General features: G+C 37.3%; 3 protein-coding genes across 3 annotated transcripts in view; 1 reads left to right on the top strand and 2 right to left on the bottom strand.

Moving 5' to 3' along the window:
* Positions 1 to 2319, bottom strand: part of cnksr3 (cnksr family member 3) — an 82956-nt gene extending 80637 nt beyond the window's left edge. Inside the window, exon 1 of the mRNA XM_051654797.1 lies at positions 2079 to 2319. Within this exon, the coding sequence (XP_051510757.1) occupies positions 2079 to 2130 (52 nt within the window). The 5' untranslated portion in view covers positions 2131 to 2319. The remainder of the gene's footprint in view (positions 1 to 2078) is intronic.
* A 4266-nt stretch (positions 2320 to 6585) lies between these two features.
* si:ch73-111k22.3 (pleckstrin homology-like domain-containing protein) lies at positions 6586 to 13659 on the bottom strand. Its single transcript, XM_051654894.1, has 2 exons — positions 13482 to 13659; positions 6586 to 7870 (listed from the first exon to the last, which is right to left on the bottom strand). Exons 1-2 carry the CDS (start codon positions 13650 to 13652, stop codon positions 7658 to 7660), a joined length of 384 nt encoding a protein of 127 aa, XP_051510854.1. The 5' UTR covers positions 13653 to 13659; the 3' UTR covers positions 6586 to 7657.
* Positions 13660 to 14235: 576 nt separating this feature from the next.
* Positions 14236 to 23813, top strand: c25h1orf198 (chromosome 25 C1orf198 homolog). The gene is made up of 4 exons (XM_051654864.1): positions 14236 to 14552; positions 15002 to 15052; positions 15148 to 15720; positions 21521 to 23813. Exons 1-4 carry the CDS (start codon positions 14250 to 14252, stop codon positions 21575 to 21577), a joined length of 984 nt encoding a protein of 327 aa, XP_051510824.1. The 5' UTR covers positions 14236 to 14249; the 3' UTR covers positions 21578 to 23813.
* Positions 23814 to 24957: the final 1144 nt, after the last annotated feature.

Below are 24957 nucleotides of genomic sequence, written 5' to 3' on the forward strand. Positions count from 1 at the left end.
CTATACATTTTTTTCATCAGTCCATAAGATTTATTCTAGAATAGATTTTTCTTTTTTTTTATATCCAAGTCCCTCATTTCATCTGTTGTGGATTGCTCAATTGGAAATATCTTAGTCTCAGATCATGCCCTGGTGAGTTTAGAGGTGGTGCCACATACGGAGAAAAATAAATCATATAGTTGGCGCCTTAATGTGTCCCTTTTGCAAAATCCTGAATTTCAACAAATGTTAAAAGTGCTTTATAAATACAATAAATAAATTACATTAAATTAAAATTAAAGGCTCAATTTAAATACATTGCATCTATTCCAGCATATTAAGCGCCAACTTAAACTGTGTTGCGGTTGTTTGATGAATAACTCCCAAATTTTTGTGCTGAAATACTATGCGCATAAGTGGCACAACTGTTTAGTGAATTCGCCCCAAAATCGTTTTAATCCATTGACAAGGCTGTCAGTGTTAATAACACTTCTGTAAATTAATTGGCAAATTGGGTAAAGCTATCAACCCATGCCAATAATCTTAAAAACGGCCAAATATTGGCTGATATATCAGTCTATCAATAAGCTAGCTGAACAATTTGGATATGCATGTAGATCATTTCACTTCCATCAGTATACTTTTTGAGGGCCCTGGGTGCAAAATAACACACATTTACTTTGTTCTAGATTTTATTGTCTCAAACTGGCGTCAGGAGAGATACACTAGTCCATCATTAGTGCAAACGGCCAATTTTCTCTGAACAGAGTCTGAACAGAAGGTTTGGGACCTTTAAGGTCTCAATTTATAATTAGATGCATCTGCTGATATGTATCCATATAGAACTATGTAAATGGCTTGGTCATAAACCATCTCTTAAGTCTTTCCCAACGCATGACCGGTAATTACCGTTAACTCAGAATTCTAGGTATTTCATATTGTGGTGGACCTTGATGCTCCCGAGGACACAGTAAGTCTCTGCATGTGATGGGTTTTTATGGTGTTATTTCAGGCACTACAAGCAATATGGAAAGCATATATGGAAACAACTAAATCATATTTCAAGCAACAAAATGACCCACAAATAATTGCATGAACTTCTAGAAATAAAGGCTTTTTTTTTACAGACATGCAATATATTACAGAATTTGTGAACATTACACTTCAGACAAATCCAAACAAAGAGAACAAGTAATCCATTAACCTAATTGGATCAGTGCTATATATGACAATTCCCAAAAACTAAAGCTAAAGACTATAAGACTAAAGTACTAATCTCTAGACTGATTGTTGAACAATAAATTAAATGGAAATGGAAACCATCCTAAATGGCCCATAATGATGTATAATTATAACACACATGTAACTCTAATAAAGAATATCAGACAAATAAAAAGGGGCTGGGTAAATTAGTAATAGCTCGCATGACAACAACAGCCATTCAAATGAATGACCACAAGATGTCCAACCTACACAAAGTAATTTGCCTATGTAAAACAATCACTAATTATCATGTAGTGTAAATTCCAAAACAATGCATCATTTTTGCAATGAGTGTAATTGTCAAAACTGGCAATATGAATGAATGAATTAATCAATCAATCAATAAACATAATAATCATCAATATAATCTCCCCTTCCAAATATATATGGACGTTCTGAGGACATTTCAAAAGCTGTCAGTGTCAAACTCTTTTCAGTTTCGGTCAAGGCAAAGGGAGGAATAAACAAACATTGAGTTTCTGTGTTTGGTTATGGATGTAGATTTTGCCCTTTTACCATGGTATCCACAATTTCTGTTTTTATATTGTTTCTAAAATAATACTATAATAAAACTAAATTAAATTAAAAAAAAGTAACACAACGTTTCTAAAAAAACATTCTTACATCGTTTGAGATCTTTTCAAAATAATCCTATTCAACTGATTTTACAATATTAAGACTAACTGTAGTAACTGGTATTTTGGTGTAAACTTATATGGTAAATTTAAATAAGTGCATCTTAAAAGAAATAGTTAAATAAGTTTGGGAACTATCTGTAATATTAAACGCGTTTACATTTTAGCGAAGAAATAACAGTCATTCACAGTTTGTCCTACCTCTGATCCAGTCCACAACCTGAGTCGGTGTCCACTTTGTAATGGGCTCCATTATTTTGTTTCGATGATCAAAAAGTTTCTGGCAAGTTCTCAAACTCACTAAAGTAAAGAAAAGTTTCCAGCACTATACGGGAACTTCTCATGTCTAACAACTGAACACTGATGGTGGTCAAATCATAGGAACAGCACAGATCTACCCATGGCACGGACCGAAACTACACGACATACACGCACGCACGCACGCGCGCGGCGGGCAGATCATGTTACACACTCGGGTCAAATCATGTCGCTGCCACAACAGCTATATAGAGGAGTGAGAAGTAAACACAAGACTGGAAATTTCGTATGTGAATAAATGAATAAATCTATATCTGATGTAAATTCAAAAGTCTGTTATTTCTGATATCAGATGTGGCATGGTAATTTATGTGGTACCGAATGGTTATGCCTATTATTTTCACATCTCATGTTATTTACATGGTATTTCAAAGAGTGAACTACGAGTAGGACTCTTTCTCTCCCCGGAAATTATAATGTGTCTGAGATCTACCTGTGACTCTCTAATAAGTACTGCCATCTATTGGTCAATATTAAAAATTGCAGTTGGAAAACCTGCCACTGATACTTAATCTCACCAAAGGGGTGATCTTATTTATTTGCCTGTTTATTTGTTTGTTTATGTTGTGTTTTCCTCCATGTGTATGGATGAGGATGACCCTTTAGTTCATTACTGTTTATCTAAATTAATCCTGTACAATTAAGCATTTTAATGTTTCTTGTTCCCCTTGCTTTGTTTGATTAGGTAAATTATTTGTGTATTCAATTCACTGTCAGTGTTTCTTAGCAGTTAACATTTTACTTTTCTTCAAGAAATGCATTCCAGGAGTACGGTGACGCCATGCGAAGGGCAGATGTGTGAGAGACAGCTCTGCGCACTTTGCTATTTTTATTTTTATTTTTTTATTTGCATGATATATTCCGGTGAAATTCGATACACCCAGTTACACATTTACTGTTTGAGGTAAACATGGCAAAGAAGTCAAAATCCTCAGGCTCTTGAGACATTAAAATACACTTACGGGTTCAAGATGAAAGCCCAGACAGGCCTGTGGACCGGGGACTCGATTTGGATGGTGCGGCGGGAGAAGGAATCCAGCGTCAACTGTCCAACATGTCGGTGATGTTGACGAAGGTACTTGCGGACTTGGAGGATCTCGTTGTAATACGTCGATCGATTACGGCGATGGAAAAAAATTCTCTGAGCTAGTCACAAGAGTGACATGTTGAAAAATGAATCGATTTTTTGGAGTCATCAGAGAGGGAATTAGCCGCTAATCCGCCCGTGACCAAAGTTGATTTGGAACATGTTCTTGAAAAGCTTGAAGATCTTGAGAATAGAAGCCGCAGGAATAACATACGAATTGTTGGAATTCCTGAGCATGAGGTGGGCAGAGATATGGTGAAATTCCTAGAGGAGCTTTTCCCGAGTCTGCTCGACATAACAGGCCACAAGCTGGAAATTGAGTGAGCTCACAGAGTCCCAGCTCACAGATCTGCTGAAGGAGGAAGGCCCCGATCGATTCTGGCCAAATTTTTTAGATCATCCGATAAAGATCTCGTGTTGCGCCAGGCGAGGAGCAAAGGAAAGCTTTCTTGGAAGAACTACAATATTTTCTTGTCTTTGCGAACTCGACAAGAGAGAAACACGATCAGTTTAGGGAATGCAAGAAACTCTTACATCAGCGGAAGATCACTTTTGCTCTGATGTTTCCAGCCAGACTGAGAATAAACACCAAGGACGGCAGCAAAGTATTTACATGTCCCAATCAGGCAATGTCTTTTATTGAAACAATGGGTGAGTAACCATTGGGTGTTTTTCTTGTGAGTGGATTGACTCACTGTACATACTCTGGCTTTCGGAGGAAGCTGGGTGCCATTTTTTTTCCTTTTGCGTTGGCTCCACCGAGTGGTTGGAGTTTGTTTTGTTTTGTGGATTAACACTTTTTCTTAAAGAAATTTTTGCATTGACGGAAAACCACTTTTACAATGAACGGATGACCGCAAAATATCTACATGCCCACACAAAGGATGTCTTTTATAAAGTTGGCGGACTGTGTAAATCATGGGATATATTTTTATGCACATCATTCATCAAAAAATCCAAAGCACGAGAACTCGTGGAATTGGAAGGAAATATTAAAAGTGCAGAGGCAGAGCTGAAGCGCCGTATATCATCTGATGGCCTCAGAGAATTGACCCAATTGAAATATAGATATAATACTATTTTGTCTTCCTAAACTGAAGACTGAGCAAAAAAAAGCTCTTGATTCTGAGATAACCTTGGAGGAGCTTGACGATGTAATTAAGTCCTTACCTACTGGCAAGGCTCCGGGGCCAGATGGTTTTGCCACAGAATCTTTTAGATCCTATGCTACAGAACTGGCTCCACTTTTGTTAGAAGTTTATACTGAATCATTAAATAATGGAAATCTTCCTCCAACCATGACACAAGCCCGGATCAGTCTGATTCTTAAAAAGGACAAAGATCCAAGTAAGTGTAAAAGTGTTAATCGGTTAGCCAAACATTTTGGCTAACCGATTAAGTAAGGTTATGACATCTCTTATACATATAGATCAGGTAGGGTTTATTCGGGGCCGCAGCTCTTCTGATAACATCAGGCGTCTCATCAATATCATGTGGTCAGTAGCGAATGATCAGTCTCCGGTCACTGCCATCTCACTTGACACCGAAAAGGCGTTTGATATGGTAGAATGGGATTATCTTTTTAGGATTTTGGAAATGTATGGGTTCGGGAGTACATTTATTGGTTGGATTAAGTTACTTTATAAACACACTGTAGCAGCGGTACAAACAAATGGATTAATTTCAGATTATTTTACTCTGAATAGGGGCACTCGTCAGGGTTGCCCTCTTTCCCCATTATTGTTCTGTCTAGCCCTGGAACCATTAGCAGCCACGAAAAGAAAGGAGGATGATTTTCCAGGGGCGATTGCGGGAGGTGTGGCGCATAAGCTTCTGCTTTACGTAGATGATATTTTATTATTCGTCTCCGACCCAACTAGATCTGTGCCTTGCCTCCACAGAATAATTCATTCCTTTTCCAAGTTCTCAGGATACAAAATCAATTGGTCTAAATCCGAAGCTTTGGCTTTGACAGCGTACTGTCCAGTAACGGCCTTCCAGCCGGACGCCTTCCAGTGGCCCAAACAGGGCATTAAGTATATGGGAATTTTATTCCCAGCAAATTTTTAGTGATTTAGATTTAGTTAGACTTAATTTTGATCCCTTTATAAAAAGGTTTTCGAATGATGTGGACAGGTGGGCTTCATTACACTTACTGATGATTGGGAAGGTTAATGTAATTAAAATGAATTGTATTCCAAAATTCAACTACCTGTTACAATCTCTCCCTATAGATGTCCCCCCCAAGCAATTTGATAGCATAGCGAAGTCCTTCATTTGGAATGGTAAGCGTGCCAGGTTAAATTTCAATAAGTTACATAGGCCGATTGAAAAAAGGTGGGCTAGGCCTACCCAAGATTTTGTTTTATTATTATGCATTTGGTCTCAGACATTTGGCTCATTGGTCGCTTCCACCTGAGAGAGCCCCTCCCTGGTTTCTTATTGAACAAGAAGTTCTTGCCCCTATTTTGCCATGGCAAAGTCTTTCGATCAAACTAACCAGAGAAGTTAAGTCACACCCCTTTATTTCGCATTTGCACATGGTTTGGACTAAAGTGTCCAGAGTGTTTAATTCGGACATTTATTTAAATGTTGCCTCAAGCATATGGCTGAACCCTAAACTACATATTAATAAGTCCCCTTTCTGTTGGTTAGAGTGGATTGGGAGGGGGGTTACTACACTCTGTGACTTATATGAGAGTGGAGTACTGAGATCTTTTGATAATTTGGTTCAACATTTTAAGATTCCTAGATCCCAGTTCTTTAGGTTTTTACAGCTGCACCACCTGCTCTGTACTGTTTTTGGGAGTGGTGTACACCCCCCTAAAGCGGCAGATACTTTGGAAATGGTGATTACTGCTTATGGGAAAGGTCATGAAACTTCTGTGTATTACTCCCTGTTTATTCAGAGTCTGGGGTTGGAGCTTCGTCTTCTCTCAAGAGATTATGGGAGGGGGGTTATAAGATGATTCCTAATGTATAATTTTGTGGTTAAATTTATTTTTGTCTGCCTTGAATCAATTAAAAATGTTAATAACAAAAAAAAAAAGAAATGCATTCCAGACGTGTAATGAGCTATTACACGCGCTCTCGACTGTCTGCAAGTTTGTGGCACAGAATTTTTATATATATATATATATATATATATATATATATATATATATATATATATATATATATATTATGAATTAGCCCATTCACAATGACATCCACAGTTCAACTGCAAGTATTTGGGGGTATCCACTTAAAAAAAAAAGAAACTGAAAACTACAAATGTGCTTTATTAAAATATATCAAGCAACATATAAAACACATTCAAGATGGCTTTGACAAAACCTTTTATTCACTTAACAAAATAGAACTATTTAGAATTATCTAAAAGATTTCACATGTTACAGGATAATCATATAATATATATATATATATATACACTGGCACCCAGACGTTTGGAATAATGTACAGATTTTGATCTTATGGAAAGAAATTGGTACTTTGTGGCATTCAACTGATCACAATGTATAGTCAGGACATTAATAACGTAATTACTATTACAATTTTAAAAAATTTCAGAACTTCTTAAACTACTTCAAAGAGTTCTCATCAAAAAAATGTTCACATGCAGCAATGACAGCTTTGCAGATTCTTGGCATTCTAGCTGTCAGTTTGTCCAGATACTCAGGTGACATTTCACCCCATGCTTCCTGTAGCACTTGCCATAGATGTGGCTGTCTTGTCGGGCACTTCTCACTCACCTTACAGTCTAGCTGATCTCACAAAAGCTCAATGAGGTTATTAAGACATGCCAGTCTATTGCATACAGTGGAACTCAAAAACAAACACAAAGACAAAGTTTCATTTAATGAACCAAATAGCTTTCAACTGTGTTTGATATAATGGCAAGTGATTTTCTAGTATCAAATTATCAATTTAGCATGATTACTCAAGGATAAGGTGTGATAGCTGCTGGAAATGGGGCCTGTCTAGATTTGATTTGACTTTTTTCAAATAGTGATAGTGCTGTTTTTTTACATCAGTAATGTCCTGACTGTACTTTGTGATCAGTTAAATGCCACTTTAGTGAATTAAAGTACCAATTTCCTTCCAAAACAGCAAAATCTGTACATTATTCCAAACTTTTGGCCGCCAGTGTACATATATATAATAATATAGTTAAATAAAGAAGTGTGTATATTAATCTCTGCAATGGTCATAGTTCACATGGCATTCTAGCATTTGAGTTCCCAGGTTATTCTGAAAAAAATGTCACGTGCACCAGGGGATGGACTACACATCAGCAGGGCATCTTAAACTTTGTCAAAAAGATGTAGAAAACTATACTCAAAATGTTTTCAAAAAAGTACATTTAAAAGTCTAGTTATTGTAAAATACATGCATTGGAGTTGTGCTCTTGAGAACTCAGCTGTGCCTCACATATGGCAGTCATCCATGCCTGCCGCTCTTCTGCACTGTCGGCACACAGGATAAAGGTGCGTTTACTGTCCTTTGTTGTGACGGTCCAGTCAAATCTCCCATCATCGTCCAGCACCTCCACTTTTGCTCCAACCAGATTAATAGTTTTCTCTGCTAACTGGGGAAAGATTACATTTACATTTTCAGTTTAAGTCTAGAATAAAGACTCATCTATTTAGCCAGGCACACACCTAATTTATCCATCAACTCACAATTATGCTGCTTTAGTTAGGTCTGCTGGAACCAGAAACATCTATCATGATCTAAAAATCTGCAGAAAACTGAATGACATCTACGCTGCTATTATTCTATATCACGAGTTTACCAGAACTGGCCAGATCCAGCTCCGTTTCTGCTTGGTTTCGAACTCCACTGCTATGTGTCTCTGAGTGACTAAATGCAGCCGGTGCTAGCCAGGCATCACTTTAGTCTTTTACGATGGACTTCAGAGGATGAACCGACGCCAACTCCAACTGTAAGACATCGGATACTTCATATGCCACTGCCTGAACATTGGATTTAGGATGGACCCCACCAAGCCTCACCGAAATGATCTGCCGGTTGTACTGCGATGCACCTCACTGATCTCTGCCTGCATCACCTTTGTCTATTGATGGACTACACTCTTGAAATGGAATACACAGACTATCATTTAATTGCCAACAAAAGCCTTAATTAGGCAACTAACAAAGGACAATGCATCTATGTGAACTTCTGCAGTTAATCCAGGATAGACTTCAAAGACATTAGTAATTAATCTTACAGTTCATAAAAAAATATTTTTTTAAACACTGGACCTTAACACTTACTTAGTTTACTAATCTTAAACCATAGCCTGCACTGCACATAAATAACTAATATTGGCATTATATTCAAGCTGGTTAGCCAGAGGGGAACTGGCCCCCACAGTGGTCTCTCCCAAGGTTCTTTTTCTCCATTAACCAATATCTTATGGAGTTTTGTGTTCCTTGCCACGGTCGCCTATAGCTTGCCCACAGGAGATCTAAATACAATTATTATTTAATTATTTAATTTTTATACACAATTTACAATCATATTTAATCAAATTACACAATGATCACTCTAAGACTTTATAGGTATTACAGTTTAATTTTTTGTTAATGCATGATTTTCTGTAAAGCTGCTTTGAAATTATGTGTTTTGTGAAAAGCAATATACAATAAAAATGGCTTGACTTGACTACATTTAGGATCAGTTTATCACTCCGATATCCAGAGTGTGCCCATGTTTGTGCCCAAAACAATTATTCAAGCTTTAAAGACCAGACTATAATAGCTTTAAAATTTTTGTTGTGTCTCTTTAAATACTTACTTTCTCCATTAAGAGGGTTGAAATGTTAAATTTGCCAGAACTTCTCTATTTGGGCTTGCCTCCCATCCCAGGCTTAACCTCTTTAATGTATAGAAAAAGGCTAAAATCATAAATGTTACTTTGCACTTATTATTATTTTCAAATCATTTGGTATTGTATGTACATTTTCATAACAAAGAATCACTGTGTCCAATACTGCTGTCATTTCTATCACACCAAGATTTTAGAGAATACTTGTGTTCACCAAAAAAAGTTTATATTTGGTTAGTATGGAAATGATAAGTGATAGGGCAGCACATATCTTCCAGGGCAGCAGAGTGACAGTTTGAAGATCAGAAATGTCATTAGAGGCCAAGCACTGAAGGTGCGTTGGCACTTATTGTATCTGCTAATTTTCTTATTGTTTTTATTCCTCTCTTGAAGTCTATGGCAGCCCCTAGAACTGTACATCGGAAAGTTATGAAAGTTGGCAGACTGATAGAGGACACTCTCAAATGTTACTGACCCGAATTTGGGGTCTCTAATCCTCCAGCTGTTCAAATTTGTGCTTATTGTATGTTTAGGATCATAACTTTTGGGCCGTAAGGCTTAGAATCAAAATTATTTTTTCCTTGGCTCATGCTGAGTTGATTGCATACCACTGGTTTTAATTTCCACACAACTATATTATCCGACATTTATAATAAACATTTTTTTTTAAAAAAATACTTTTTTAACTCCTTCTAGACTGTATGTCCGATTTGCACAAAATTTTGCACGTATCATCTAGAGATACTCATGACAAAAATGTATGTAATTTATGATGATAGACCAAACTGTTATCTTATACCGCAACAACAAATTCGATGTGAGCACACCAAAATGGACATGACGCTGTATCTTCGCAAATCTTTAGCACTTAGACACGAAACTTGGTATATATCATCATAACCATTACCTGAGGGTACCTGCACAGTTTTGGCACAGTGCCACCTAACGGTCAAGAAATATGAAACATTTACATTTTTCCTTACTACTTCTGAATAGTTTGGCCTAAAATCATGAGACAATGATCTCCTTAGTTTCCTTGAGGCATACCGAGTCGTTTGATACCCAAATTTTCAATGTCAACCATATTGGGCATTGGACATTTAGAATTTTGTCTTAAATTGCTGTATGTTACAAACGCAATGGCGTGTCATTACAAAATGTTGTATGTGTCATGGAGGGGCATGCCAGCTGGGGACAGAAATAGTTCTGCTGGGCAACTTCAATGCCCATGTTGGCTTTGTTGGAGATACCTGGAGGGGAGTGACTGGGGGGAACAGCCTGCCTGATCTGAACCCGAGCAGTGTTCTGTTATTGGACTTCTGTGCTAGTCAATGATTGGCCATAACAAACACCATGTTCGAACATAAGGTTGTTCATAAGTGTATTTGATACCAGAGCATCTTAGGCCAAAGGTCAGTGATCGACTTTATTGTTGTATCATCAGTCCTGCAGCCATATGTTCTGGACACTCGGGTGAAGAGAGGAGCAGAGCTGTCAACCGATCACTACCTGGTGGTGAGTTGGATCAGATGGCGAGGGAAACTGCCAGATAGACCTGGCAAAACCAAATGGATTGTGAGGGTGAAATGGGAATGTTTGGCGGAGACCTCTGTCCAGAAGATTTTTAATCACCACCTCTAGAAGAGCTTCTCCCACATCCCGGAGGAGGCTAAAGACGTGGAGTCTGAGTGGACCCTGTTTAAGGCCTCCATTGCAGAGGCGGGCGCAGTGAGCTGTGGCTAGAAAGTTGTTGGTGCCTGTTGGAGTAGCAATCCTAGAACCCGCTGGTGGACACCTGCGGTGAAGGAAGCCGTCAGGCTGAAGGAGGCTTTTCGGGATTGGTTAAGGTGCAAACATACTCTACACAAGTACGTGAACGCAGACGCACCATGATACGCAAGCTCGATCTCACACACCATTGCATTATGAAATGTGTCAGCGCTCAATTCATAACCCAACGCATGTACGCGCTGCATTCTCAGTGTTGCCGCTACAGCGGATTTTCTACTTTGGAGGATGTAGCCAGGGAAAAGGACGTATGGGCTACTTCGCTTAAACTGCTGCCACTGTGACCCGGTCCCGGATAAATGATCGAAGATGGATGGATGGATGTGTCATTGGGGCCATGTCCTGGAGGTACTCAAAAAGTTTGGGGACAGCATCATCTACTGGTCAAAAGATACCAAGAAATGCTTATAACTTCTAATTAATTTGGCCTACTGTCATGAGACTTATGTCGTTAGCTTCCCTGATACCACATTTGCCATGGTCGGCCATACTTATCAACAAATCAACATATTTAATGGCAAGATGCCAATAAGGATATGAGGCTGTATCTCTTGAAAGCTTTGGTGTATGACATGAAACTTCAGATATGGCATTGTAACCAAGCCCTATACAACAACATATCAATTTGGTGTCAGCGGCACTTACTGGTCAAAAATTATGAGCATTTGTAAAAAAAAAAACAATTTACTTTTTCACCACTCTGCTTAAAATCATCACCGGAATTCTTTATTCAATCTAAATGTTTGGCATTGGTGTGCTTGGCCCAGTGATTGCTGCTTGCAGCTATATTTAATTTTAATATTTTTACATCAAAATCTTAGAGTGTCATTACCAAATCAGTCAGGGTGTCAAAATGTTTATTCAGAAACAATCAATTTCCTTTTATTTTGCATGGTTAAATAAAAATTAAATTCAAAGTTAAAGCTGCACTCAGTCATTTTTTCCCCCCATTAAAAAGTTTTACTAATAAAGAAATGAACTGTAATTTTAAAGCATATGTATAAAATCTTGATGAGATGAGGACTCCAGTCATATTAGTAACCTTATAAAAGCTGTTTTATTCTACATGGGGGAGGGGTGCCCTCATGGGGGCAGCCATTTTAGAATCACATGACCAGGGTAGGGTTGCACTAGCTGTGTATAAATTCTCACTTAAGTTGGGACGTAAAGTTCACACTAAGGGCTTAGTAACTACTAGTTAGTTTGTAACTAAGTCAGTGCTTAATATGGTTGCACCACCTGTTCTTAAGGCAAACTTAATTAGTAGGTCGTAAGCGCTCTGTAAAGTAATGCGTAGTAGCATAATATGACGTTTACCTGTATTTATCCAATAAACAGCCTTCAAATTTGTACATAGAATTGTTAAACAGCCATGAATTTCAGTTTGATCTTGTTCAAACCTTGTTTGCTCACCTGTTAGCTATACTAAATTTTATCCCCATTAAAATACCATATATAATAAAACAAGATTTCATTAATGGTATATTTAGCCTATGTAAATAACAATATTCAATAACTGTATCTAAAACGAATAAGGGACAGAAATAAATAATTACTTATACAACAGGCTGGAAAAATACACATTTATTCATTTTAATAGTGCTATCTTATATATATCGTATGTGTTGAAACTTGACACCGTACACACACAGGAAAGTGCATCGTTAGATCGGTTTCATGCTTAAGTAGTACGTTTTTTATATAATGTTTTTTCTCTCGTAAAAGTAAACAAGTGTAAATTTCAACATTATAATGTATGTCGAAAGGTTTGGAGCCTGTCACGCAAAACATGAGCTCATTGATGTCATTAAATATCATTCTGATTTTTTATTCCATTCGTTACTCCTGGTCGGAGCTTCCTTAAATATTTAGTTTATACATAGGGTTACGTCATACATAAGTTTAACTAAGCGTGCAACTCTCAAATATTTAGTAGTGCGTAAATTGTGACTAAGTACCCATTTACGCCACAACTAGGCTAAGTTGTAATGTACATATAGCTGGTTCAACCGGCCCCAGCTGACTACTACTCGCTTGATCTCAGTAACCGCATCTGTAACTGAAATATATTCATTTTGACTGACACCACTAGGTGTCACTGTAAATCCAAGATGACACGAGAAAAAAAGTTACAGAGTGCACCTTTAAATGGCTGCTAGCTTACTAGTGTTACCAATTTAAAGGCTTATCCACCTTTTTCCGCCATTACTATCACATATTCTACGAAATATTTATTTGGAGATATTTATTCCAGGACGATCACAGTTTTAAGAAGTTTATTTTTTAAAGTTTAATTGGTCAAAATAAGAGCATCTTAACGAGTAGGCATTGCTATGGTAACATAACAACAACAACAAGGTGAGTAACCTGTGGTATGTAATTATTAAGGAAGATTATTCATTTAATTATTAATTAAATTACGCGCAAAAAAATTTGTTTCTGTGCAGTAACGTCAAGCATTCGCATGGCTCACGCAGGTGTGCTTAAGTTCATGCTGATAAACTTATCACTGTTGATACTTTCTTAAGAACCTGAAAGCGCTGCGAGAGCTCCATGCACAAATCACCATTCACTCTTACCTGTTCATTAACACCATAGAAAAGTCTCCAGTCTCTGACATGAAACCAAACCCGTTTCCAGCGCTTTGTGTACTGTGTTTTCTTAAATAACCATCCTTTTTTACACTCGTCCCTTTCTTCTGGATGGTTTTCATCTGTTGTACCGTTAGAGGTCGCCGATTCTACAGCCATTACTCTCAGACACTTCTTCACATGCACGCGGAACACAGAATAAAAGTATTTTGTTTTCGTGGTAGGTAGATGGATGGAGGACAAACCTAATAAATATCATATACAAAAATGAAATAAATAAGTTCTCTAACTGTGCCACTTTAATTAAATAAAATAATACAATATTATACTTAATATTTTAAGGCAATGAAATACACACGTTAGATGATTCAAAAGATAATTCAGTTAACTTCGTTTCATTAATTACTTAACTAATTTATTTATTATATGTGAATATAAATGCAAGGCAAATTAAAACTCTTCTAAAAATAAATACTATAAATTTCTACACATATTATTATTATTATTAACTTTATTGCTAAAATCTGTTGCTATCTATCTATTCATTTATACAGATATCAATAAGCATTGGCAATAATAATAATAATAATTAAAAAACAAGTATAAAATAACATAATTTTTCACACAAGTCTTTTGATGTGGAGGTAACATGGTTTATATCGGGATTCATTTATATTGATAATTCAATCAAATAAAAGTCCTCCGTGTACGTACTACGTCAGCGCTTGTTGTTGTTCCAGCTGTTGTGTTGAGGAAATGGAGACCGCAGCGATGGCGGATCCTCCACACGTTACGGATGCCAAAAAGCTGGAGTATTTCTCCTCTATTAACTCCATGGCCCGTAAGATCATGCAGGAGAGGGAGAAGATAAAGGAGGGCTACGGTTCGGTGTGGGATCAAATGAGCCCGGCCGAACAGGACACAGCGATAGATGAAGGCATGATGGACCCGCGGATCCGGGCTCGGTACGCTATGCACCGGGTGGACAGAGAGGAGGTGATATGTTACCCGAAACTGCTCATCCAGACCGGACAGAAGACCGTACACTTCGGAGAAGAGGTTTTTGTATGATCTATACTTGTGATGTGTTAAGGATTTAGTGTTGGTTCAGTAAAGACTTGCTGTTTGGATTTGTTCTGCTGGTCAATTCCAAAAACACACATGAATAATTAAAAATAAGCCTTCTTAAAATAATGGCCGCTAGTAATTTGTTTTTGCGTACATTCATTCATTCATGACTAAAAATTATTTATTTTTTTATTCAAACTGCACATGCCATCTCACAAGACGGACTGTTTACTAAAAACATGTGTGCCATATATATCTATAGACCTACATGAAACTGTTCGACAAATGTATTATATTAGACAAAATTAGGACACTCGGCACTCTTTGAATTGAGTACCATTGTATTTTAGGTCATCATTAAACAAAAGGCAGAATTGACAGATTCCAGTGATATCCCATCTAATGACGATGGTTAACATCTCTCTTCTCTCCATTTCAAGGACTTAACTTGGCAAGATGAGCACTCAGCTCCTTTCTCTTGGGAGACCAAGGTAAGTAGGCCTCCTCTTCTAAAAAATACATAATCAGTTTGCTGGCAGAAAACAACCAATTGGAATTTCTATATGTGTTCTTACTTTTCTAACAGAGTCAGATGGACTTCAGTCTGATCTCTGGTGCTATGGAACCGGGTGTTCCCTCCTCAGGGAACGATTCTAAACCCAAAACCTCTCAGAGTAGCAAGCTGCCCAGCAGTGACGAGTCCTCCTTCTGGAAGATCAGTGCTGAAAGATCCAGACTAGAGGGCGAGAAGGCTGAATTTCAGTCTCTGACGCCCAGCCAGATCAAGTCTCTGGAGAAAGGGGAGAAACCCTTGCCCTCGTACCTGAGGCTAGAGTCCGGGCAGAGGGAGACAGAGGAAGCCCACGTCTTGCGTCCGGTTAAACAGAAAGCCCCCAAACCTCCAGCACCTCCGCCCCCCGTTCCCATCAGCACGACCCCGGTGGCGATCAGTGTAACCCCAATGCCTCCTGCTCCTGTGAGTGTGTCCTCCACAGATGGAGAGTGGGAAAGAGCCCAGAGTACTCTTCCTTCTGTAAGTGCTCTGGATGATGTGTTCAGTCCTGGTCTGGTCACCAGGTCTTCCTCTCAGTCCAACAGCACAGCCAAAGATGGCAACAAGGCAGATAGCTCACCCACCTCCAGCCCTACCTTCTCACAGGTGAGATGAAACTCAAATTCACCTTCATTTTGTTGTACAAATCAGCCCAATCTTAAAGGTGATGTGTGTCCTTTTTTTATGTTAAAATTCTTTCTACTAGAGGTGTCAAAAGTACTGGTACGTTGGTACCAAGCTGATACAAAAATAAAAAAGATGTCTCACGATACATGTGTTTGGGCAGTACCGGTAGGACCGAATTCGATTCCTGCACGCTGTCTGACTGACACACGACTGCTTCCAAATGCTCACACACAAATTTGACATACTTAAGGGGGGAATATCATGATATGTCCTAGTGTGATTATTAAACTGCAAAAGGCTGCAATCTTATTCTGCATGAGCTGCATGCTCTAAGTGAATGTATGAAGCAAACCACTAATACACAAGAAACTCCACAGACATTAAGAATCATGCATGTTGTATAAGATGACAAATCAGAGCACTCATCCACTGTGAAGCACGCAGCACAAACTATATTGAAATCACAGCATTTGCAATTTAATGATCACAATGGGCCATGTGGCAAACTGTTTATTAGTAGGGATGCACCGATACCACTTTTTCTCTTTCAATCCGATTCCGATATCGGAAATCTCAGTATCGGCCGATCCCGATCTGATACCAGTGTTGTTGTTTTTTGCATAATCGGTTTAGAATATCTTTACATTATTGTGTGGAACTAATTGGGTGTGCTCTTTAATATGTAAAGAAACACAAACCTCTAACTACACGTTATTTCAATATAAATGTATTGCTTATTAAGAAAAACTTTATTGTTAACTAGTATACTGGATAATGTAGCAGCAAAATTAACAGTAATTCCAGTATAAGTCATCAGTACAAAATAAGCCATTTTTCTTTTCTTTTTTTTTTTACTTGTATCTGGATTTTAAAGGATTCAGATCTCTTTTTTTGTTCAATTTAGTTTCAGCACACTTTCCATTCACACAGTTATTTTTTGGAACCCATTCAACTTATATATTATTATCATTTGTAAACAAACAAATGATAATACGTTTACACGACAAAGTTTTCAACTAAAAACAGAAAACTTTTTATGCGTTTTGGCTATTCGTTTACACGACAATGGTTTTTTGGGGCCTGAAAACGCAAACTTTTGAAAACGGGTTTCAAAGTGCAAGTTTTTGAATGCGCACGCGTATTACATGTTATATAAGAATGATGGATTGATGGGCATCAATTTGAGATGTATAATTATCAATATGAATACTGGTGTCTGTGCAAATAACAATAATCAACAATTTATTAATTTGGAGTGTTTTGTATGAAGTGTGAACATTGTACAGTAGGCATAACCTGCAATTTGAAAATCTTGAAATTAATGTATGGATTCAGATGGGAAAAATGTATTTGTATTTTAAATGTTATTTATTTACTTCATTTTATTTGATGTACCATTACCCTGCAATTCATTCACCCATCGCTAATGTATATAGCCTATAGACAGAGATGTGATGCCATGTACAGTATTCAATGATATGCTTAGAATATGAAAACATGAGGCAGTGAAAACGCATGTGAGATCCAGTGTACACAAGACCTCTCTCTCCGTCAGATGATATCCATATATCAGTGTTCTGTCTGATATCCAAAACCAGTCAACATCAACAGCTTATGTTAACTTACTCTTCTACCAGCCCAAAAGTCAGCAGGGGGAAAACAGAAGAAGGCAGGAGAAGAAGTGATGGTAAAAATGAGCAGAGTTTATTGAATAACCTTGAGAGTTCAATCTATAGGCATGCGCGCGAGTACTTAAAAACAACGCGCGAGACATTCAAAACTACAATGGCGGACTACAGCAAAGTGTGGATTTACTGCATCACTACTACGATTAGCGATCGCCATCTTCATTGTTTGTATTCACCGCTCTGTGGAAGAATGCTTATGTGCGCAGGCGCGTAGTGTTTCTTTACAAAGTGACATCGCCAACTACTGGCCTGGCATGCATAATACAGCGTTTTTAGTCGTTTTCGTGGATCAGTGTGAACGGGGATCGTTTTGACATCGTTGTCGTCTGTACGTGAAACTTTTCAAAAACGCGAAGGAAAAACTTTTCCGTTTTTATTACATCGTTGACGTGTAAACGTACCCTTAAACCCTCATACTTTTATTTTGACATTCTGAACTCTCCAGGAAGTCCTGTAAGTGTGTCTGTTTGTAAGCAAGTTCACAGTAGTTTAATTCGCTTCTTATTCAAATTCTGGTAAAAAAAAAAAAAAAAAAAGCACTTCCAGTGCCATTCTAAATGCATATTATAAGTGAACCGAACTATTGAGCATCTACATCTGAGATGTTGTTCGTGACGCGAGTAGCGCTCAAATATTGCGCACCGCATGAAGGCTAAAAATAGCCACGAGTGTGTGTGTAAACAGAGCAGCGCCATTCAATAACGCGCTGGAGCTGCGCATGAATTTTATATATTTACTTATAAATATGTGCCTTTTGTGATTCACAGTGCTATTGCACGTCTTCAAGTGGCTTTGAGTAAAATGCACGAGTCATATGAACTACTTTAATTGTGTTTTTATGGTTTTTTTATGTCATTTTGAGCTTGACAGTAACGAACATGACTAACACACAGTATTGGATTTGGATCGGGCTCGTCGGACCGATACCCAATCCGTTTAAAAGCTTCAGTATCGGAGCTGATACCGATCCAGGTAACGGATTGGTGCATCCCTATTTATTAGGAGGTGGATAGTGAGTCTTCTATCAAAAACGCACATCAAAATAAAAGCTAGAAGCCTGAGATTAAAGACATTGCAATAGAAATACACTATTACAAATGTATTGTAAAATCTAATATTCACTGTAATAATAATAATGATTAATAATAATAAAAATTAGGCAATATATCACAAGCAAGAGTGCTGTTGTACTGAAAAAGTTTGGTAAAAAAAAAAATGCAATGGTATGTTCAAAAGTAATTGTTCTTTTTTTATTTGTTTGTAGTTTTAGGAATTTGATTACACACCATTTTGATGATTAAATTAAACATTTAATCATGGAATTAAAAAATAAATAAAAATAAATATAGCCGCAAGCAGCAGTTGTCGGGGTTCAAGCCTTTTAAGAACTTTCATAGTATGCAAAAAAGGTATGTATTTGTATATGTACTTTGTAAGTTGCTGAATTTGCAAACTGGTGTTAAATATGACTCTGATGTCTGGTGTTCAACAATCCTGAAACAGGATAATTGTTGTGGTTATTTAAAAAAAAAAAAACTTTATAACTGTTATAAAGCCACAAAGCACCCAATCTCCAAAAATATTTTAGAATTATAGGCTTCTGGATACACTTGGTCAAATAACTAAAGTTCAACTTTTCTTTGATAATTATTGACCTAGGGAGTCCTAGATGTAGTTCACAATAGCAGGTAACATTGGATAATATATAATAATTTACACACCATTTATACAGCCATTTTGCTGAAATTTGATTGGCTGCTGGCAGCCATGTTTTTTTATTTGTCTGAATCATATTGTAGAATATGTTAGCATTTGGCCCCTACAAGAAGCATACCAATTTTCAACTTCATTGATAATACAGAGTTATGAGGATTTTTTAGTTGCAGTGCTCCCTATAGGCATTTTGCATGCAGACTCAAAATGTGCTGTTGTATATGTGTATCAAGTTTCATAACATTTGGCCTTTTCGTTTGGTAGATATTGGTCAATGCATACAAAATGGACGACACCTGACCAATTCGTTGGCTTATATCTTCGAATCAAATCAAATCAAAATTCCTTTTATACATTTTTGTCAGGATGGTGCATTGTAGACACACCCCAATTTTTGTGCGAATCGGACATACGGCCTAGGAGGAGTTCGAAAAAGTAGGTTTTTCTAATTATGCAAATTAGCGCAAACATTTTCATGACAGAAATGAAATCGGAGATATAAGTTTTGTTTGTCTTGAGCCAAGGAATCCAATGATGTAAGACACTTGTTCGACAAACGGTCTAGGAGTTATGGGCCAAAACGTAAACATGATCACTGTAGTGCCACCTTGAGGCCGATCGGGCCGAGACTTTGATACACTGTAGTATCAAAACGCCATAAGCTGTAGCTCTCTACGACTTACGGTTTGGTCTGCACGATCACTTTTTGGGCAGAATAATAATAAAAATAAAAATCTTTACAATTACAATAGGGTTTCAGCCCTTCGGGCTTGAACCCCTAAAAATTGGAAAACACAGGATTTGGGAAACAATAAAACAGATTTCAGTAGGACCCTACCTAAAACACTTAAGCAATGCATACTTAATTGAGAAACACTTGCAGGAAACATGCATTTGTTTTCATTTATTATTTACATAGAAATGTAACTTTTTAAATAGGCTAAAGGAGTGTGTTCAATAAATTTTGGTATTGTGACAACCCTTTACAGATAAGTAAGCCATTTGTTGGTAGATTCCTCTGAAAAGTGTAAACACTGTGACTCTCTGGCAACAGGCAACATGTCTATGGCACAGAAATTACACACTTAAACTTTAAAACACCAATTATTCTAGGGATGTACCTAAGAATACATTTTGGCCGATAAGATAACTATGTTATTTTACATTTGATATTATAATCCAGGGCTGTACAGTGTGACAGTTTTGCTCGCATTTGTGATTAAAATGTATTATTAGTGACGACGAATTTGAACCCATTCGGACATGTGTGATAATTGTCATTTTCGCGTACGAGGAGTGTTGCGACAACGAACATGTACAATGAGTCTTATCAGGGCCATGCACAGACATATTGAGGGGCAGTGGCCAAAACCACAAAAAAGGCCAAGGGTCACTCACAGATCCAGTATCAGCTGAAAAGCACAAATTTGCACAAATGCATGAGCGCCATCCTTCTGCTTTAAGAGACATGCTTTAACATGCAACACAACAATTTAAAGAGTTTATCTGTAATGCTGTAGCTAAAAGTAGAATTATGTGAATGTATCATGCCAAAATAATAAATGGAGGCAAATGTTTTTAGTATATCTAACCTTTAAATTTTTCCTAAAACCATCCCGTGGGCCAGATTACACTTGGTCTGCACAAGCCCTGTGATTGACACCCCTGATATAATTTTTTGATGGTTTTGTTAAAGAAAATAAATGATGCCTATAACCAAAATAAAATGTGTTCAGGCATTATTTTAAAATGTTCAAGTGCCGTGGATGCGTTCTAATCTTAAACCAGTACAATTAATATGTTAAAAAAAGAATTTATTAATTAATTTATTTTATTACTTAGCATGGAATAAGTATAATACATTCTGTAGTGCAGGGTCATACCCAGTAAATGAAAATTACGAGGGTGTTTCGGCACAATAATTTATCTTGCTATGAACATTTATAGTAATAAAAATACAATATTATATCAAATTAAAAATGACATTGTCTCAATTTCAGTTGTTGTAAATTGTAGTAAATAATAAAAACAGCAATAATTAAAGAAATAACAATAAAACAGTTTCAGCCATGCTTTTCTGTGTGCTAATAAATTTTAATTTGTGCACCAGTGCTAACACCTAGCATACAGATCTCTTGTAATCAAAATATAATAATGTACAGTAAGTAAAGATTGATCATGTTTGATAATGTACTTTTAAAATTCACAGTAGAAATAGAATAAGCTGAGTGTTTAAAAAAAGAATATTGTGGGTTATTTATTGTTTCTAGTATAGGTTTAATCAGATGTCTTTAGTAAAAGTAAAAACTTAATATTGGCCAATACCATAGTCACCAATGTATTATGCTTCCCTAAATTTGATGTCCTTAATTTTTCAGTTCAACACCAGCAGCAGTATTCTGAAGACTGGATTTGACTTCTTGGACAACTGGTAACACTTGAATATACTGAAGAACCCATTCCAAGTGGCAGGACCTACAAGCATCACAAACCCAACACTACAGAACACCTTCTTTTTATATCCTAATTCTTTAGTTGTTTATTTAGGATGCATACATATCTCAAAGACTCAATTAAAATATCCTTCTGTCTGATTCTATTTTACTGGTTTAAAGTTACAGAATGCATGAGCTATTTATGAATGAGATTTTGAACTGAGCATCTGTCTTTCCTATTTTGTTTTTATGCTTAGTATATACAATTTTGTAAGTTTGGGAGACAGCTTTCACACTAATCAAACAAGCCAGGCTTAATGGGCAATCAAACTTGGGGCCACATCAAAACCTTTAGACTCTAGCCTGGCACTAAAGACATTTAGTTTGAAAGCCACATCACTCCCACTGCCCTACACTTAATATTATTATAATCTAGACCTCAATACTAGTGTTAAGATGCTTCATTGCACATTTACTGATGGCGACCTAAATGAAACACCATAGCATAGAGACAACTTGCTCCTTGGTTGTTTTGTAGACTTTTTTTTATTTTTATGCACACTACTTTCATTGTATGGTTTGATGTGAATCATGTACTTTTCAGACTTTGTCCCCATTCTCCCTTCCTTGTCTTATGATAAATGAAGCAATACTTTGGCCAGAAACGTACTCTATGCAGGAACGCAAATGCTTGGCCAATGCATTGCAAGAGCATGTTCCAGTTATACATATATAAAGTATGTTCTTTTGTTAAGGTATGGTCGCACTAGAGTTTCATTTACTTTCATATACGTGAAATGCAAGCTCAAAAATTTCAGTAGAACTCACGGCTATGTTTAATAGTGAGAGTAAGAGCATTTCGACACGCACAATGCTACGAGAACTTACATGATTGGGACTAAACAGCTGTGTGGCCACAAGAAAGCCACTTGTTAGTGAGGCTAATCAGAAAAAACTTCTTCAATTTGCAAGGGAGCATAAAGATTGGACTGTGGAAGGGAAGGGAAGCACATGAAGCGATGCACCCGTCATGCATAGTGCCCACTGTACAAACCTCTGGAGGCAGTGTTATGATCTGGGGTTGCTTCAGTTGGTCAGGTCTAGGCTCAGCAAATTTATACGGCAATAAAATGAAGTCTGAAGCTGAGTACGTGAATGTACTGAATGACCAGGTTATCCCATCAATGGGTTTTTTCTTCCATGATGGCACAGGCATATTCCAGGATGACAGTGCCAAGATTCATCGGGCTCAAATTGTGAAAGAGTGGTTCAGGGAGCATGAGAAATAATTTTCACACATAAATTGGCCACCACAGACTCCTGACCTTAACCCCATTGAAAGTCGTTGGGATGTGCTGGAGAAGACTTTACAGAGTGGTTCAACTCCCATCATCAATACAATATCTCTGTCAAAAATTAACAACTCTGGATGGAAAAATGTTTTGTGATGTTGCATAAGGTTGTTGAAACAATGCCATGACGAATGCGCACCGTAATCAAAGCTAAAAGCGGTCCAATAAAATATTAGAGTCAGTGTACATTCATAGATCTGTCATGTAAAATGGATAGAATAAAATAAGGAAACTAACTTGTATTGTTTGTCATTTTAGGTTTTGTCTCATTGTAGGGGGCAGTGAAGCACTAATTAAAAACAGAACTGAAGCAAAGATGGAGATCCACTCATAAATCTCATGACAGTTTTACCCTGCTTGTCAAATATTTCAAGAGGTCACTGCCCGTTATGTTTAGTTTCATAAAATATCACCATTGGATGTGTGCTAACATAATTGCTCACATATGTGGCATTTTCAAAATGCTACCAACATGCTCTATTTAAAGAGGTTTTATTCCCTGAGCTAGTTTTTTGGGGGGATTTTTGGGATTGTTGTAATTGCTCCACATGTTTTTAAAAAGACCCATAGTTTTCCAAGAAGTCATTGAACTATAAAGGTTTAGATTTGTTTTTTTAAAGTGCAACATTTTCCTCATTGTGTTTCTTCAGATATAGCATTACGGTTCCTGGCTGGCTGTTTGTAGGTCTGAATCATTTTGAAGGAGTTTTGGGCCAGTCAATGGAAGGAGATTTGCATGCATACATACCACAAATATCTATGGACTTAGTGAGCATTTTACGTTCTTAGTTTATCAACAAGCTATTACTTATAAGGGATCTGTTGCTGGATCGGATTTCTGGACGGTATAATGGTCTAGACAAAGCCATCTGGGAGAAATTCACTTAGTTATACAGTTGAAGTCAGAAGTTTACATACACCTTAGCCAAATACATTCAAACTCAGTTTTTCACAATTCCTGACATTTAATCACAGAACATTTTTCCTCCAAACATAACGATGGTCATTATGGCCAAACAATTCAATTCAGACCAGAGGACATTTCTCCAAAAAGTAAGATCTTTGTCCCCATGTGCACTCGCAAACTGTAGTCTGGCTTTTATGGAGGTTTTGGAGCAGTGGCTTCTTCCTTGCTGTGCGGCCTTTCAGGTTATGTCGATATAGGAATAGTTTTACTGTGGATATAGATACTTGTCTACCTGTTTCCTCCAGCATCTTCACAAGGTCCTTTGCTGTTGTTCTGGGATTGATTTGCACTTTTCGCACCAAACTACGTTCATCTCTAGGAGACAGAATGCATCTCCTTCCTGAGCTGTATGATGGCTGCATGGTCCCATGGTGTTTATACTTGCATACTATTGCTTGTACAGACGAACGTGGTACCTTCAGGCATTTGGAAATTGCTCCCAAGGATGATCCAGACTTGTGGAGGTCCACATTTTTTTTTCTAAGCTCTTGGTTGATTTCTTTTGATTTTCCCATGATGTTAAGCATAGAGAGTGGCACTGAGTATGACGGTAAGCTTTAAAATACATCTACAGGTACATCTCAAATTCAGTAAACCTCCTATGAGAAGCTAATTGTCTAAAGTCTTAACATAATTTTCTGGAATTTTCCAAGCTACTTAAAGGCACAGTTAACTTAGTGTATGTAAACTTCTGACCCACCGGAACTGTGATATAGTCAATTAAAAGTTAAACAATCTGTCTGTAAACAATTGTTGGAAGAATTATTTGTGTCATGCACAAAGTAGATGTCCTAATCGACTTTCCAAAACTATAGTTTGCTAATATTAAATCTGTGGAGTGGTTAAAAAATGAGTTTAAATGACTTCAACCTAAGTGTATGTAAACTTCTTGGAACAGCTTGGAAAATGATGTCAAGCTGTTAGGCAGTTAGCTTCTGATAGGAGGTGTACTAAATTGGAGGTATACCTGTGGATGTATTTTAAGGCCTACCTTCAAATTCAGTGACTCTTTGCTTGAAATCATGGGAAAATCTAAAGAAATCAGCAAAGACCTCAGAAAA

This window comes from Myxocyprinus asiaticus, chromosome 25 (assembly GCF_019703515.2).
Source record: "Myxocyprinus asiaticus isolate MX2 ecotype Aquarium Trade chromosome 25, UBuf_Myxa_2, whole genome shotgun sequence".
NCBI classification, from domain to species: domain Eukaryota; kingdom Metazoa; phylum Chordata; class Actinopteri; order Cypriniformes; family Catostomidae; genus Myxocyprinus; species Myxocyprinus asiaticus.